Genomic DNA, 19229 nt, shown 5'->3' on the forward strand with positions numbered 1-19229 from the left:
ACTAGCCGTTGAAGGCATATCGACGTACGGCGGCCATTTTTTGCCTTTTGTGCACCGTTAGGTTGCTGGCTGCCGATAGCCTATGGTGGGTGCCGACGATCGACAGTAGCTGGGTTGGTGGGGGTGTTTTGTTGATTTTCCAAACTTTTATTATGGGGTTTTTTTTTTTTTTTTTTTGCTAAGTTTTTAAATGTAAGGGGGCTTATATAATCTAAATACTATTAAATAATAATAATATTTAATTAGAGGACAATTCAGTAATTTAAATAACATATCCACCAATTTATTCCTCTCAACCAAACATATAATATAACATACTTACCAATTAACCAAACACATTTTCCTAAACATTCCCAATAATCTAAGGTAACTATCTTTCCAGTAATCCAAAATTCCTGAACCAAACGCCCTAGGGGGCGTTTGGAGGGCGTATATAACATAATGGGATAATCATCGTTATTTACAAGTTTCTACGTTTGGTTCAAGTAAAAATATTACAGTAATCTTATATTGCAAATAGTGTTATTTTTAGTAATGTGGGGGATAATCTTATTACCTTGTAAAGGGGTTATTAAAACATTATCGAGGTACTCTGATTTTCTACTCATTTTGCCTTAATTAAAAACCATTTCGGACACAATTGCCCTCAAATGTACAAATAACAATTAGTCCAGCCCTACATTTGAGAAATTAGCTAAACACTTCAACCACAAAAAAATTAAAAGTTAACAAAATACCCCCAGCCACCCAAGACCATCGCCGGCGCAGAAATCAGCCACATTAATGGTGCACGACCAACGAGATTTGGCCTATCATGCGCCAGAAAGCTTTTCCAACCATGGATCGCCAGATCTAGTGGTTCTATGGCCGTTTCCAGGCCACATATGGCCGTGAAATGGCCATTTTTCGGCCATGGATTTGCGATCCATGGCCATTTCTGCTTTGTAGCGCACAGCGGCTATATCAGCCAGTCATGCACCATTCCCAGACTGTCGACGACGAGCATTGGCAATGGTAGCTGACTCCGACAGCGACTTGGGGGCGGGTGAGGGTGATTTGTTACAAATTAAAGTTTTATATGGCTGAGGTGTTTTAGTAAAATTTCAAATGTAGAGAGTAAAAATATGATTTAAAAAATAATAATAAAATATTATTATATTAATATTAAAAAGGAGGGCAATTTATAATTTATATAACTACCCACCCATTACCTCCAACAAACATATTATTCACCGATTTATTTCAACCAATCAAACATATTTTCTAAATATTCCTAGTAATCTTTAAAATGATCTTTTTTTCGTTAATATAGGGGGTGTTTGTCTGAGTTTATGAAAATTAGCTTATAAGTAACAAGTTAGTTTATAAGCATTTGAAATGTTAAGCAAATATGTGTTTGATTAAAGTATTATAAGTGACTGATAAGTAGTTGGCGGGTTTGAAAATGTGGCTTATAAGTACATTTTATTATAAAATGACTAAAAAATGTGCTATATTAAACAAGGGTATACTATAGAATTTTAAAATTAAACAAGGAAATGTGGTAATATATTTGGTCAAACTAGCTATATAAGCAAAAAAAAAAAAAAAAAAAATACTCCCCTAACCCCCGCCCAAACTTTTTTTTTTTTTTTTTTCTTATAAGTTCAAAAAAATATAAACAAACAGTCAGCTTAATTTAGAGCTATAAGTAGTTTGACCGTTTATAAGCTTAGACAAACACTCTCATAATATACCCCTATAATAAAACATTATATGATTGAACGTTCCTGAGATTTACAATTAATGGTCTCATCTTTATTATGTTGATGAATGTTTAAAACAAGATCGTGAAAATTATCATATGTTGGTTTTGCAGATGGGTTTTGTTCTAGGCTTGGGGCTTGCTCTCTTTGTAGGACTTGGACTCTACTTCGGCTCTGGAATCTTTTCAAAAGATGTTCATGTTATCACTTATAAACATCGGCATACCGGTAATTCATACTTCCGGACATACGTGTATCATATTGGTAAATTAACTTAAAACTAAATACTCTCTTTTTTCACCCTTCAGTTTGTTGCAGCAACTCAACCCATCAATTCCTAGCTTTTGTCTTTGATGGTGTAAATTTTGGAGCTTGATTTTGCATTTCTGCATACTCCAGGTTAGTACACAGGCAGGCTCTTAAATGTTGAATTAATCTCAATCTCTTTCCAAATCTCTTCTGATAAATGTCAAAACTTCTTGTCAATTTCTTCAGGTTTTGGTGGCCATGGTAAGCATAGCAAGCTTATTTGTTCTCTTTAAGAGCAATAGTTTTGCTGGAATCTGGATAGCTTTAACAATTTACATGGGTCTCCGCACATTTGCTGGTGTATGGAGGTGACCAAAATAAACTAATACACAAAAAACTATCTTTGGAAACACTTTATTTAAGTAAAAAGCTTCAATTTTGCATGCAGGATGGGAGCTGGAACTGGACCTTGGGGATTTCTCAAAGCCCGATTGTTACCATAAGCTTTATATTATATAGCTTCAGGATTCAGGACTTAAAATACTTAACTATATGTTCTTAGTGTTGTCAGTAAAACAACTATTTTTCTTGGTTTTTTCTTTCTTGAGGTATCATTTCCAGATACACATATAAATGCTTCTGTTTGAGTGCTATGTACCAATAGCTTTTATAAAATAAAAATCACATGACCGACCACATTTCTCTCCTCTTCCACATAGAAATTTGATCACTTTAGTGATGAAAATCAGGCAATATTGTCAAGTGCATATTAGCCTTAGCATATATACTAATCACAAGCAACTAATCAAATAAAAGGTTATATAAAAGGAAGAAATATTAAAGCCGCCATCTTGAGAGTGAGAGGAACGGTGCCTAAGAAGCAAGCAATGGGGGATTGATTATAAAGAAAAGTTGATTAATAAATAATGTTAGAACCAAAACATTATACTTAGAAAGTAAGCAACCTACTCATCAACCGACCATAAAAAAGGCAAACCCTAGAAATCTTACAACATGAACTGACCCACCACAAGACTCAAATCACTATCAAAATACCCAAGTGAAAAATATTAACCATTTCTTATCCAACTTCAATAGAGGCTTGCCCACCCACCTTACTTTATGGGTTGAGTGGTTTGCATCAAAACAAAACAAAGGTACAAAATTGAAAATACCTCTTCCTCAATCTCAAAGTCAAGGACCAACACCACCATCTTTTAAAAGTTAGATCTCATAAATTCATTCCTTATTCAAGAAAATATTCCACTATCTTGTTTATCCACATGTGACGATCTCTTCTTAAAAGATTAAAAAGAATCTTAAACATATTCTATTCCTTTGTGTCTCACAAATAATGATAACCAATTAATAACCGAAACATCGGGATGGAGATACAATTCAATAATGACACCCAGATAACATATATATATAACTTGGCTTCAGTTTGATTGTATGTACATCCGAAATAAAGCGAGCAAAGGAATCAAGAAAAGATAAAGGAGGGCAAGATGGTTCAACTAAGGAAAGAAAAAAAAAAAAGGTATTCAAATATATTAATAATAAAGGAAACATATGGCATCTAATACATTGCAGCCATCAAAAAGAATTACCCTCCCCTTTCCCCCACTTACGTTTCTTTAGTCAATCAACTATCCAAGGAAAATATAATATTGGGAACTGAAAAAATGAGACATCAAAAGTACAAATAAAGGTCTTGTATCAGCCATTTCTTTGAAGAGAAAATTTAGCAGCAAGAATAATCCTACGAGCAGAAAATATTAGAGAGAGAGACCAAGCCTGGACTAAGTTTTCTTAATCAATGCAGAGAGAGGCTTCTTCCCACTTTCTTGATTTCTGTAATAAACATAAAAAATGGTATAAGAAAAAAAATTGAAAATTGCCTGAACTTTTCAGTCATTCTTTTAACACTTTAACTGTTGAACATCACCCTTTTGTTCCACCTTCACTACTGTGTGTCTTCCCAAAGCTTCAACCATCCCTAAAAATACCCAGCAAAATAATATGTACCTTGTGAAAAGTGCTTTACCTATCATCAATTTGAGTAATCAAGATGAAATTTATACTAGACAAGCTGATACAGCTGCATTGCTCAAGCCATGCCCCAATAACCGAATGATCAATGGAACAGTAGGAGAACTGAATTCAAACCTCACCAGAAGATGCGGCACCAGAGGCCAGAAATGTTGGTTTCTCTTTCATCATCTCAGGTGGTGATCCTTAACTAGAGACTGAACCCAAGTTAGATCAGGCTCCTCACCAATGTTCTTCCGAAGATCAAACGAATTTGATCTTCGCAAAAGTTCTAGTTCATCCCATTAACTGACCAGTCTACTTTTCCATTTGGAGAGACCACTTTAGACCAAGAATTTGCATACAGGAGAACCAACAGTTTGGATGGGATTATTGGATCCTAGGTCCCTCAAGCGAGGCGGTAGTTGTGGCTTTCCACGCTGCATCAATGCAGCTAGCCTAGAGCCCATTGGGGAAATTGGTCCACACTTCTTGGTGACATTCTTACGGGAGATCAACACAAATGAAGCTGCCTTAGCGGGTGCTCTACGTTTTTTGGAGAGAAAACATTTGTAAATGGGAGGATAGCATGCTTTGTTGGAGTTGTGAGAACAGCTGATTTGTGGCCAGGGGAGGAAACGGCGCTGATCAGAATACCTAGGAGATGAAGATACTCAGCAGAGTGAAAAGCTCCTCCAGATTTGAGGGATTCGTGTTTTAGTCGACCAGAGCGACTCAAAGACACAGGACTGTTTCGTGATTGAGAAAAACAGGTTAGATCATTTAAAATCTGTTTGTGGGCATCATGTTCTGACAAAATGCTAAAATCATCAGCAGGGATATCTCTAGCACTAAGGGAAGACCTCAAGCGACTGATTGAATGTTGTCTCCCGGAGATTAGTGTAGGAACATTGGTTGTGGCCACGCCATGCAGAGTGCATATTGCCATTCCCTGAAGGAGACATGGGTTGAGTAAAGGGATTAGGTGACATGGCAGAGATCGATGAGGGAGAACCAGGGAAAAGGCTCAATGTGGCAGCCATATCCATGACACCAGCACTGCTTACAGATGAGGTGGTGAAGGAACCACAGATCCAGAAGAGACAACAAGGGGCGAAGTTTCTTCAGCTGTGTGAGCGAAAAAGCAAACCCGCCTATTGCAACTTGTGCCATCTTTGCATAGCCGAGTTCTGTATTGAGCTGGGTGTAGCCAGCACTCAAACACTCCATGAGCATACTCACATATCACCACGCCTACAAGAACCCTTACGAAAATCAGGACAAGGCACACAGCTATAGTGAAACTTCCGCAGGATCTCTTGCCGAGCATTCTCCCCCGGGTGGACAAAAGGGCACTCTGTCCAATCATGGGAATATGCTCGGGAACAAGGACGGACCTTGAAGGAGAACATCCGAAACTCATCAGATGCATAAATGCTTTTTATGTCTGGGAGAGATGGATAATTGGGTACTCTTTCTTTTCAGCAACAGCACTGACAGATACATCAAACTTTGAGGATATTGGAGAAGATGCAACTCAGTAGGAGATGGTAGTGACCCATTGCCTAATACAGAGGGGATTGGGGAGTAGAACTAGAAGAACTAGTCGATATTGTCAAATTGCTCTCAACATCACGGCTAAAACCAGAAGCACAATTGCTTCCAAGAAGTTCTTCAAGAGCGATTCTCATGCTCTGCAGCTTGGTGGAACAGCATAACATCAACCGACGTCGACCACTGGGACAACACAATATGGATCCGCACCTGCAGCTAAGAGCAGTCTAACAACATCAATCATATCAGGTGAACCTCCAGAAGCAGACCAATGAAGGGCAGTGCTTTTGTCCGTGCCACATGAGAGATTTACATCAGCCATAGAATGCAGCAGTATAAGCTTAAGCACATCAACATACCATAGGTAGCAGCAACCATCAACGGAGTTTTAGCCTCGCGAACTATCTGTTTTGAGCCTTTTTGACGGCCATACACAGCCAACCTCGTCAACACAAGAAGGATCCCGCTCTAATACTCGCTAAAGCCTTCAACATCATTGTTAGAAGCAAGTTCAAGTAAGCTGGAAAAAGAATCTTCAGTCTCAACACTAAGGTATTCATATCTTCGGTGCTAGATTTTGATCGCTCTGGACCACCGCACAGCTTCAATTAGCTGGAGAATCAAGAACAAAAATTAAATGAATAAATAAACATACTAATTCTAGAAACCACAAATCCATAAAACGCATTCAAATTAATGACGACAATACCATAGAATAAACCAAAATAATGATATAATGAAATATCATAGAAAACCGTACTGAAACTTAGTAAAAACATCATTTATATTTATATTTTGAGATAGAATGAGAGCTACTTAATCATACAAGCAATACGTATAATTGCATAGAACTAACTTATAGACAAGAAAAATATACATATCTTGTAATGGATCGTCTACAAAAGATCAGCACAAAACTTTAAGAAGAAGATAGACAAAATCATAATACCAACAACAAGAATCTTAGTAAAGGTAGATCTGCAACTCAAACTCTAGAATTCTACACGACATACATATAATACTCGGGAATAATTAGATTACAATTTTTTTTTTTTTTATTTGGTAGAAGCATGAGGATTCTTACTCTAAAAATCAAAACTTTTTGCTATTCACTTAAAAAAAAAAAAAAAAAAAAAAACTAAAACTCTTTCAGGACATTCCATTTTCTCAGCAACACAAACAACAACGAAAACTTAAATACTAAAAAGAACTCACATACAAATTTGAAGCATGAGGTGAGTAGAAGAAAAGTCAACAGATCTAACGAAAGAGAGGAGACGAATCAGCATGGGGCTTCATGGATCTGCAGAGCAAAGATCAATGGCCGAAACTGCCTAAGTAAAGTGATAGAAGAAGACAAGCTAGAGAGATAATAGATGAAGGTGTGTTATAGCACAACTTGTAAAACATCTTCTTCAGGTCGATGCTACCGAGGAAACAAAAACTGTGCTGAACTGAACTACCAAGAATAAAGAAAGGATGTTTGGAGAGGAAGAAAGTAAAGCCTAGAAATGGAAATGAAAGATTAGATTTACGGACTGGATAGAGTTTAAGTTCAAAATAAAAATGAAGGAGAAACAAGAAGAAATGAAATGGTATTGAAATGCACGTTAAATGAAGTTGAAATGAGAGTTAAATTTAAAGTGAGGTGGGGGAAGATTGTGGGACGTGAAGTGGCGGATTAAAAGCTGGATTGGAATTGGAGATTTGGAGTCCGCAATCAAAGAGAATGTGTCAGGGCAATAGTCAATTTTGGTTTAATTTAGAGTCAAATCAATATAATATATATTTTATAAACAAATAAAAATGGTGTGTAATAAGAGTTTCTATTTTAAAAATGAAAAAATTATACAAAGAGTTTCTTAAAATAAATTTCTTTTATTATTACTATTATATTCAACCTTTTCTTTAATATTTTTAAAAGGAAACTGAAGTGATTTACTTACTGGAGAAATTTGATTCCAAAATTAAGAATAATAAAAATTAAAGTTGTTTAAGGTATATTTACTTTAGAATTTATCCTTATGCTTGTGATAAGAAAACAAATATTGACAAGATAATCCAAAATTAAGAATAAAAAAAAAAAAAAATGAGTTTGGGTAAAACCCACTCACAAAAACCAAATCAAAAAAGAAGAAAGTTCAACCATATATTTTATAACAATCTATCAAAATAACGATATGTTACAACTTTAACATCCTCTTTCATATTCGACGTGCATAGTCAAGGTACAAATCTATCAAAAACAACCATCGGCTCAAACAAACATAATTCTAATACCATTATAAACGAAATTGGCTAGAACTATTTCGTGTCATTTACCATATAAATAGTATTTAATGCATTATATTTAATTGCAATTGACTTTAAAATCAAATTATCTTAACAGTTGTGATTTCTTACCAAAGTAAGCAACATAATTACATATAGATTGAGTTAGGTTTGAAAGACATAGGACAACAATCGAAATTGTCTTGATTAGAAGAAAAGATTTGGTGAGGAGAAAAGTAGTTAGATTATGCTACGCCCATTTGAAAGCAATTAATATATTTTGTTAATAAATAACTATCACTTACTTATATTTATATATTAAAGAGGAATATAAGTTGTTGGTGACAAATTTTCACTTTTAATAACCATAACTAATCTTAATCAAGTTAGGCAACGTGTTTCCTTCCATATTTAAGGAATTATGTTGGTTCATTTTTACACTAATTAATACATTAAATATAACGAATTGAATTACTTCAATAGTATCACCGATTAATAAATACATATTGTATATTTTTCAACTTGATAATAACTAGTCACTACCAAAAAAATTTATAATGATATAAATTATTGTTTTATAGTATGGAAGATGTGTTATAGCTTCGATATTCTAAATTTTTTCTTCCAACCCTTTTTTTTTTTTTTTTTTAATGACAGAGTGTCTGAGCTAATTTGCGTGCATCTCGACTATTCTTCGAGATCTATTGGACACCTTACAAACCTAATAGATCTGGTAAGTTGTATTACTAGTACAAGCCTAATGGACCGATAAGTCATAAATGTGATAAGTGGCTACTTGATGGCCAACTTGAACAGACGACCTTTGGATAGCCTAAGGTTGTGTCATCCCGTCGGAGTCAAGTGGTTAATCCATTTTAGCTTTCTTTTGATAAATAATATTTTTGCTTCTATTATAATCCATGGTGGTGATTATTTTATAAAAAATTAGGGTTATCCTAATTGTAAGAATAAATGTCATGAATAGTGTTCCCACTCAAAGTCCTATTAACATATTCCAAATGTTGGGGACTTTTTTTATTATTTGAAACGTGAAGTCATAGGCAAACAAGAGATTAATTTAATATGATATAAGGTTAAAAATATTATATTTTGTATGGCTTAAGTATTGCATTATTCATGCTCAGAGAATTATTTTTGTCTCTCATGACCAAGAAGGATAAGTGGGTTATTAATCTAAGTTTTTAATTAATAGATAATATTATTTATTTATTTATTTGATGCCCCACTAAACTAAGTAATGGTGATAATGCTTTTGCCATAATAAGGCAATCCTATTGCAAGATTCGTTTTCTCTTTAATTGGTATTTGGATAATGGTTTCTTTGGCACATTATGAATCCAAAGGTTGACCTAAAAAAAAGTTTGTTCATTTAATTGATTTTCTAAATTCAAACCACTTAAGAATCACCTATTATATTTATGATTTATCTTAGAACATTGAATTTTTAAGATGTTCAATGGGTTCTGAGGATTTGACGAGATATACAAAAGCTGATCCGAACACTTCAAACATAAAAAAAGAAAAAGAAAAAATGATACATTATGATACTAATAAATAAATAAAAAGAAGAAAGATGAGAATATGGTAGAGGATCAATAGTATCTTAATTTTTTTTTTTTTATCTTTACAATTTGTATGATTAATTGAATACAATATAACATGATGTATTGATTCGTGATATCGTTAATGAGATATTATTTCTTTAAATAAAGAATTATTACTATTTGTTTAGGGGGAGGATAACTTAACAGTAACATAATTCATAAAGCATAAACATTATATTTTCTATTTTAAAAATTATATTAACTTAAAAAAGATGGATAATATAAAATAAAAAAAAAAAAAAAAAGGGAAAGCATATGGCCCATGCAGGTCTCGAACCTGCGACCTTCGCGTTATTAGCACGACGCTCTAACCAACTGAGCTAATAGGCCAACTGTTTTCAGTACAAAAGATATAATAGAAATCAAAAGCCCACAAAAAAAGGAAGATGTAAAATGTAGATATAGGTCTACTTTAAGGTTTATTGAAAACTCCATTCCAACAACCTTTGAGAGAAAAGCCAATGGATATTGATTTTGATTATCAAACAAAGCTGAATCGGTCCCATTTTGAAAAGCACTTCTTCTTGCTTGGTAACAACCTACTTTGGTCCCATTTTGAAAAAAACACTTCTTCAATCTTTTAGCTTCCTAACTATCCACATACAATGTCAAAACCACTTTGGCTCCCTTCAACGCCAACAAAACTATTTCATTTTCAACTTCTTTCTAAGTTTTAACTTATTCCCTTATCGCCCTACACGTGCCATTGCTTAAACCTTCTTTAAATTATCTTTATGACTTAAATACCCATTTTATAATTTTACATTTCTTTTTCTCCTCCCAATTTTATTATAAAATATTCTAAACTCCCAAATCTCTCTTAAAAGTGTTCAAGTGTCACGTTCGACTTTTTTTCAAGTCTATACCAGACCCAATATCCAATTAAAGAGACTTGATTTAGACTTGACCCATAAGCTTTTAGAATATTCCTTCACCAAAGCATTCTATTGTTTGTACACTTAATCCTAGTCATCTATTTCAATGAATATGTACGGATCTACACCGTAAGATCTAGGAGTATTCAAAAGAACTTATTGGAATCAGAACCGGCGGGTACCTGGGGTTTGGTTCTAGTTCTGGTTCCAACCCATAACCGATAGTCAACGGGTAGGTTCCGGTTCCAAATTTTTGGAACCGTTACTGTACGGTTCCGGTTCCTAACTATAGGAACCGGAACCAGAATCAGGAACCAGAAATCGAGACTAATATAAAATAAAATTAAAGATTAGGGGAGTAAATAAAAACTTTTGTAGAAAAAGTAACGTGAATATATTTATATTTATATCTTATAACATTTAAAGTAATTTGGTTTGACTTTTGAGAATCTACTTTTACAAAGTAATGGAGTTTGTAATTTTGAATTTATAATTTACAATTTTATTTTTGTTAACAATTTTATTTTATTTCAGGTACTTTATATTTTCAAAAAATATAAAGTACCTGAAACCAAACACCCCTAGCAAGATCTACTTGTTAAAATCCTATATAAAGCTAGCTAGTATTATGTTTATTCATTCATTCCAAGCATTATACTCAATTGAGAGCAATAAAATAAAGTTTTTCTCTTCCTCTATATTCTTCATATTCTTATTTATCTTTGAGAGTTTATGGGTGTTTTAAGCTTATTTAGTGTTCCATCTTGTGCTTGTGCACTAAGACCGCACTATACAAATAAGGTGGTGAAACAAGGCACCATAAACTAATCCAAATACAGATTTGAGGGATTCAGTGTTTAGTGTCGACCAGAGCGACTCAAAGACACAGGACTGTTTCGTGATTGAGAAAACAAAACAGTTAGATCATTTAAAATCTGTTGTTGGGCATCATGTTCTGAAACATGAAAATCATCAGCAGGGATATCTCTAGCACTAAGGGAAGACCTCAAGCGATCGATGAATGTTGCTCCCCGGGAGATTAAGTGTAGGAACATTTGGTTGTGGCCACGCATGCATGAGTGCATATTGCCATTCCCTGAAGGAGACATGGGTTGAGTAAAGGGATTAGGTGACATGGCAGAGATCGATGAGGGAGAAACCAGGGAAAAGGCTCAATGTGCAGCCATATCCATGACACCAGCACTGCTTACAGATGAGCGTGGTGAAGGAACCACAGATCCAGAAGAGACATACAAGGGGCGAAGTTCTTCAGCTGTTGGCGGAGCAAAAAGCAAACCGCCTATTGCAACTTGTGCCATCTTTGCATAGCCGAGTTCTGATTGAGGGGTGTAGCCAGCACTCAAACACTCCATGAGCAATCTCACACATATCACCACGCCTACAAGAACCCTTACGAAAATCAGGACAAGGCACACAGCTATAGTGAAACTTCCGAGGATCCTTCGCCGAGCATTCTCCCCGGGTGGACAAAAGGGCACTCGTCCAATCATGGGAATATGCTCGGGACAAGGACGGACCTTGAAGGAGAACATCCGAAACTCATCAGATGCTAAATGCTGTTTTTATGTTGGGAGAGATGGATCAATTGGGTACTCTTTCTTTTCGCAACAGCACTGACGATACATCATTAAACTTTGGGATATTGGAGAAGATGCTAACTCCGTAGGAGATGGTAGTGACCCATTGCCTAATACAGAGAGGATTGGGGAGCTAGAACTAGAAGAACTAGTCGATATTGTCAAATTGCTCTCAACATCACGGCTAACACCAGAAGCACAATGCTTCCAAGAAGTTCTTCAAGAGCGATTCTCATGCTCTGCAGCTTTGGTGGAACAGCAATAACATCAACCGCACGTCGACCACTGGCATCAAACAATATGGATCCGCACCTGCAGCTAAGAGCAGTCTACAACACAATATATCAGGTGAACCTCCAGAAGCAGCACAATGAAGGGCAGTGCTTTTGTCCGTGCCACATGAGAGATTTACATCGCCATGATGCAGCAGTATAAGCTTAGCACATCAACACTACCATAGGTAGCAGCACCATCAACGGAGTTTTAGCCTCGCGAACTATCTGTTTGGCCTTTTTGACGGCCAACCACAGCCCAACCTCGTCAACACAAGAAGGATCCCGCTCTAATACTCGCTTAAAGCTTCAACATCATTGTTAGAAGCAAGTTCAGTAAGCTGGAAAAAGAATCTTCAGTCTCAACACAAGGTTATTCATATCTTCGGTGCTAGATTTGATCGCTCTGACCACCGCACATGCTTCAATTAGCTGGAGAATCAAGAACAAAAATTAAATGAATAAAAAATCATACTAATTCTAGAAACCCACAAATCCATAAAACGCATTCAAATTAATGACGACAATACCAAGAATAAACCAAATAATGTAATAATGAAAATATCATAGAAACCCGTACTGAAACTTAGTAAAACATCATTATTTATTATATTTGAGATAGAATGAGAGCTACTTATCATTACAAGCAATAGTATAATTGCATGAACTAACATAGACAAGAAAAAATACTAATCTTGTAATGGATCGTCTACAAATAGATCAGCACAAAACTTTAGAAGAAGATTAGACAAAATCATAATCACCAACAACAAGAACTTAGTAAGGTAGATCGCAACTCAAACTCTAGAATAATCTACACAGACATATCATATAAATACTCGGGAATAATCTAGATTACAATTATTTTTATTTTTTTTATTTGTGTAGAAGCATGAGAGATTCTTACTCTAAAAATCAAAACTTTTTGCATTCACTTAAAAAAAAAAAAAAAAAAAAACACTAAAACTCTTTTCAGGACATTCCATTTTTCAGCAACCAAACAACAACGAAAACTTAAATAATAAAAAGAACTCACCATACAAAATTTGAAGCATGAGGTGAGTAGAAGAAAAATGCAACAGATCTAACGAAAGAGAGAGACGAATCAGCATGGGGCTTCATGGATCTGCAGAGCAAGATCAATGGCCGAAACTGCCTCAAGTAAGTGATAGAAGAAGAAAGCTAGAGAGAGATATAGATGAAGTGTTGTTTTAAGCACAACTTGTAAACATCTTCTTCAGTTCGATGCTACCGAGGAAACAAAAACTGTGCTGAACTGAACTAAACCAAGAATAAAGAAAGAGATTGTTTGGAGAGGAAGAAAGTAAAGCCTAGAAATGGAAATGAAAGATTAGATTTTACAGGACTGGATAGAGTTTAAGTTCAAAATAAAAAGAAGGAGAAACAAGAAGAAATGAAATGGTATTGAAATGCACGTTAAATGAAGTTGAAATGAGAGTTAAATTTAAAGGAGGTGGGGAAGATTGTGGACGTGAAGTGGCGGATTAAAAGCTGGATTGGAATTGGAGATTTGGAGTCCGCCAATCAAAGAGAATGTGTCAGGGCATAGTCAATTTTGGTTTAATTTAGGGTCAAATCATAATATAATATTATATTTTTATAACAAATAAAATATGTGGTAATAAGAGTTTCTATTTTAAAAATGAAAAATTTATACAAAGAGTTTCTTTAAATAATTTCTTTTATTATTACTATTATTATTCAACCTTTTTCTTAATATTTTTAAAAGGAAACTTGAAGTGATTACTTACTGGAGAAATTTGATTCCAAAATTAAGAATAATAAAAATTAAAGTTGTTTAAGGTATATTACTTACTTAGAATTTATCCTTATGCTTGTTGAATAGAAAACAAATATTGACAAGTATAAATCCAAATTAAGAATAAAAAAAAAAAAAAATGAGTTTGGGTAAAACCCATCACAAAAACCAAATCAAAAAAGAAGAAAGTCAACCATATATTTTATAACAATCTATCAAATTAACGATAGTTACAACTTTTAACATCCTCTTTCATATTCGACGTGCATAGTCAAGGTACAAATCTATCAAAACCAACCATCGTCTCAAACAAACATATTCTAATACCATTATAAACGAAATTGGCTAGAACTCATTTCGTGTCATTTACCATATACATATGTATTTTAATGCATTATATTTAATTGCAATTGACTTTAAAATCAATCTTATCTACAGTTTGAATTTTACCAAGTAGCAACAATAATTACATATAGATTGAGTTAAGGTTTGAAAGACATAGGACAACAATCATGAAATTGTCTTGTTAGAAGAAAAGATTTGGGTTTAGGAGAAAAGTAGTTAGATATTGCTACGCCCATTTGAAAGCATATAATATATTTGTTAATAAATAACTATCACTTACTTCATATTAATATATAGAGGAATATAAGTTGTTGGTGACAAATTTTCACTTTTAATAACCATAACTAATCTTAATCAAGTTAGGCAACGTGTTTCTTCCATATTTAAGGAATTATGTTGGTTCATTTTTACATAATTAATACATAAATATAAAGAATTGAATTACTTCAATAGTATCACCGATTAATAAATACATATTGTTTTTTCAACTTGATAATAACTAGTCACTACCAAAAAAATTTATAATGATATAAATTATTGTTTTATAGTATGGAGTGTGTATAGCTCGATATTCTAAATTTTTTCTTCCAACCTTTTTTTTTTTTTTTTAATGACAGAGTGTCTGAGCTAATTTGCGTGCATCTCGACTATTCTTCGAGATCTATTGGACACCTTACAAACCTAATAGATTGGTAAGTTGTATACTAGTACAAGCCAATGGACGATAAGTCATAAATGTGATAAGTGCTATTGTGGCCAACTTGAACAAGACCTTTGGATAGCCTAGGTTGTGTCATCCGTCGGAGTCACAGTGTTAACATAGCTTTAACAATTTACATGGGTCTCCGCACATTTGCTGGTGTATGGAGGTGACCAAAATCAACTAATTTACACATAAAACTATCTTTTGGAAACACTTTTATTTAAGTAAAAAGACTTCAATTTTTGCATGCAGGATGGGAGCTGGAACTGGACCTTGGGGATTTCTCAAAGCCCGATTGTTTCCATAAGCTTTTTATATATATAGCTTCAGGATTCAGGACTTAAAATTACTTAACTATATGTTCTCTAGTGTTTGTCAGTTAAAACAACTATTTTTCTTGGTTTTTTTTCTTTCTTGAGGTATCATTTCCCAGATACACATATATAATGCTTCTGTTTGAGTGCTATTGTACCATAGAGCTTTTATAAAATAAAAATCACATGACCGACCACCATTTCTCTCCTCTTCCACATAGAAATTTTGATCACTTTAGTGATGAAAATCAGGCAATATTGTCAAGTGCATATTAGCCTTAGCATTATATACTAATCACAAGCAACTAATCAAATAAAAGGCTATGTAAAACGTAAGAAATATTAAAGCCGCCGTCTAGAGAGTGAGAGGAACGGTGCCCTAAGAAGCAAGCAATGGGGTATTGATTATAAAGAAAAGTTGATTAATAAATAATTCTTAGAACCAAAACATTATACTTAGAAAGTAAGCAACCTACTCATCAACCGACCATAAAAAGGGCAAAACCCTAGAAATCTTACAACATGAACTTGACCCACCACAAAGACTCAAATCACTATCAAAATACCCAAGTGAAAAATATTAACCATTTCTTATCCAACTTCAATAGAGGCTTGCCCACCCACCTTACTTTATGGGTTGAGTGGTTTGCATCAAAACAAAACAAAAGGTACAAAATTGAAAATACCCTCTTCCTCAATCTCAAAGTCAAGGACCACAACCACCATCTTTTAAAAGTTAGATCTCATAAATTCATTCCTTATTCAAGAAAATATATCCACTATCTATGTTTATTCCACATGTGACGATCTTCTTCTTAAAAGATTAAAAAGAATCTTAAACATATTCTTATTCCTTTGTGTCTCACAAATAATGATAACCAATTAATAACCGAAACATCGGGATGGAGATACAATTCAATAATGACACCCAGATAACATATATATATAACTTGGCTTCAGTTATTGATTGTATGTACATCCGAAATAAAGCGAGCAAAGTGAATCAAGAAAAAGATAAGAGGGCAAGACGGTTCAACTAAGGAAAAAAAAAAAAAAAAAAGGTATTCAAATATATTATTAATAATAAAGGAAACATATTGGCATCTAAATTACATTGCAGCCATCAAAAAGAATTAATCTCCCCTTCTCCCCCACTTACGTTTCTTTAGTCAATCAACTATCCAAGGAAAATATATATTTTGGGAACTGAAAAAATGAGACATCAAAAGATACAATAAAGGTCTTGTATCAGCCATTTCTTTGAAGAGAAAATTTAGCAGCAAGAATAATCCTACGAGCAGAAAATATTAGAAGAGAGAGACCAAGCCTGGACTAAGTTTTCTTAATCAATGTCCAGAGAGAGGCTTCTTCCCACTTTCTTGATTTCTGTAATAAACAATAAAATGGTATAAGAAAAAAAATTGAATAATTTGCCTGAACTTTTCAGTCATTCTTTTAACACTTGAACTGTTGAACATCACCCTTTTGTTCCACCTTCACTACTGTTGTGTCTTCCCAAAGCTTCAACCATCCCTAAAAATACCCAGCAAAATAATATGTACCTTGTGAAAATGTGCTTTACCTATCATCAATTTGAGTAATCAAGATGAATTTATTCACTAGACTACAAGCTGATCAAGCTGCATTTGCTCAAGCCATGCCCCAATAACCGAATGATCAATGGAATCAGTAGGAGAACTAGAATTCAAACCCTCACCAGAAGATGCGGCACCAGAGGCCAGAACTGTTGGTTTCTCTTTCATCATCTCAGGTGGTGATTCCTTAACTAGAGACTGAACCCAAGTTAGATCAGGCTCCTCACCAATGTTCTTCCGAAGATCAAACGAATTTGATCTTCGCAAAAGTTCTAGTTCATCCCCATTAACTGACCAGTCTACTTTTCCATTTGGAGATCCCCATTTAGACCAAGAATTTGCATTTACAGGAGAACCAACAGTTGGGATGGGATTATTGGATCCTAGGTCCCTCAAGCTGAGGCTTCGTAGCTGTTGCTGCTTCTCACGCTGCATCAATGCAGCTAGCCTAGAGCCCATTGGGGAAATTGGCTCCACACTTCTTGGTGACATTCTACCGGGAGATCCAACACCAAATGAAGCCTGCCTTAGTGGGTGCTCTACGTTTTTTGGAGAGAAAACATTTGTATTAATGGGAGATAGCATGCTTTGTTGTTGGAGTTGATTGAGAACAGCTGATTTGTGGCCAGGGGAGAAAACGGCCTGATCAGAATACCTAGGAGATGAAGATACCTCAGCAGTGAAAAGCTCCTCCAGATTTGAGGGATTCAGTGTTTTAGTCCGACCAGAGCGACTCAAAGACACAGGACTGTTTCGTGATTGAGAAAAACAGGTTAGATCATTTAAAATCTGTTGTTGGGCATCATGTTCTGACAACATGCTAAAATCATCAGCAGGGATATCTCTAGCACTAAGGGAAGACCTCAAGCGACTCGATTGAATGTTGCTCCCCGGGAGATTAAGTGTAGGCACATTTGGTTGTGGCCACGCCATGGATGAGTGCATATTGCCATTCCCTGAAGGAGACATGGGTTGAGTAAAGGGATTAGGTGACATGGCAGAGATCGATGAGGGAGAACCAGGGAAAAGGCTCAATGTGGCAGCCATATCCATGACACCAGCACTGCTTACAGATGAGCGTGGTGAAGGAACCACAGATCCAGAAGAGACATACAAGGGGCGAAGTTCTTCAGCTGTGTGAGCGAAAAAGCAAACCCGCCTATTGCAACTTGTGCCATCTTTGCATAGCCGAGTTCTGTATTGAGCTGGGTGTAGCCAGCACTCAAACACTCCATGAGCATACTCACACATATCACCACGCCTACAAGAACCCTTACGAAAATCAGGACAAGGCACACAGCTATAGTGAAACTTCCGAGGATCTCTTCGCCGAGCATTCTCCCCCGGGTGGACAAAAGGGCACTCTGTCCAATCATGGGAATATGCTCGGGAACAAGGACGGACCTTGAAGGAGAACATCCGAAACTCATCAGATGCATAAATGCTGTTTTTTATGTCTGGGAGAGATGGATCAATTGGGTATTCTTTCTTTTCAGCAACAGCACTGACAGATACATCATTAAACTTTGAGGATATTGGAGAAGATGCTAACTCAGTAGGAGATGGTAGTGACCCATTGCCTAATACAGAGAGGATTGGGGAGCTAGAACTAGAAGAACTAGTCGATATTGTCAAATTGCTCTCAACATCACGGCTAACACGAGAAGCACAATTGCTTCCAAGAAGTTCTTCAAGAGCGATTCTCATGCTCTGCAGCTTTGGTGGAACAGCAATAACATCAACCGCACGTCGACCACTGGCATCAACACAATATGGATCCGCACCTGCAGCTAAGAGCAGTCTAACAACATCAATCATATCAGGTGAACCTCCAGAAGCAGCACAATGAAGGGCAGTGCTTTTGTCCGTGCCACATGAGAGATTTACATCAGCCATAGAATGCAGCAGTATAAGCTTAAGCACATCAACACTACCATAGGTAGCAGCAACCATCAACGGAGTTTTAGCCTCGCGAACTATCTGTTTTGAGCCTTTTTGACGGCCATACCACAGCCCAACCTCGTCAACACAAGAAGGATCCCGCTCTAATACTCGCTTAAAGCCTTCAACATCATTGTTAGAAGCAAGTTCAAGTAAGCTGGAAAAAGAATCTTCAGTCTCAACACTAAGGTTATTCATATCTTTGGTGCTAGATTTTGATCGCTCTGGACCACCGCACATGCTTCAATTAGCTGGAGAATCATGAACAAAAATTAAATGAATAAATAAATCATACCAATTCTAGAAACCCACAAATCCATAAAACACACTA

General features: G+C 35.4%; 2 protein-coding genes and 1 non-coding gene across 5 annotated transcripts in view; 1 reads left to right on the forward strand and 2 right to left on the reverse strand.

The window, feature by feature from the left end:
- The window catches only part of LOC116132209, a 35929-nt gene that overhangs the window by 13225 nt on the left and 3475 nt on the right, over positions 1-19229 (forward strand). Inside the window, 2 exon segments of the mRNA XM_031417866.1 lie at positions 1849-1939; positions 5236-5259. Coding sequence (XP_031273726.1) covers positions 1849-1939; positions 5236-5259 — 115 coding nt within the window.
- LOC116132197 (zinc finger CCCH domain-containing protein 30-like) overlaps positions 3952-19229 on the reverse strand; it is a 29931-nt gene continuing 14653 nt past the window's right edge. For 2 of the 3 annotated variants that reach the window (XM_031417857.1, XM_031417856.1), the window contains exon 2: positions 16285-19149. In XM_031417857.1, coding sequence (XP_031273717.1) covers positions 16982-19138 — 2157 coding nt within the window. In that variant the 5' untranslated portion in view covers positions 19139-19149 and the 3' untranslated portion in view covers positions 16285-16981. Of the gene's footprint in view, positions 4064-16284; positions 19150-19229 lie in introns of those variants that run through there. The other variant, XM_031417858.1, reaches the window with a different exon arrangement.
- On the reverse strand, positions 9732-9805 carry TRNAI-AAU. Its single transcript has one exon. It is a non-coding gene; the product is annotated as a tRNA-Ile (tRNA).

The sequence above is a fragment of the Pistacia vera genome, unplaced genomic scaffold (assembly GCF_008641045.1).
Source record: "Pistacia vera cultivar Batoury unplaced genomic scaffold, PisVer_v2 Contig25, whole genome shotgun sequence".
NCBI classification, from domain to species: Eukaryota; Viridiplantae; Streptophyta; class Magnoliopsida; order Sapindales; family Anacardiaceae; genus Pistacia; species Pistacia vera.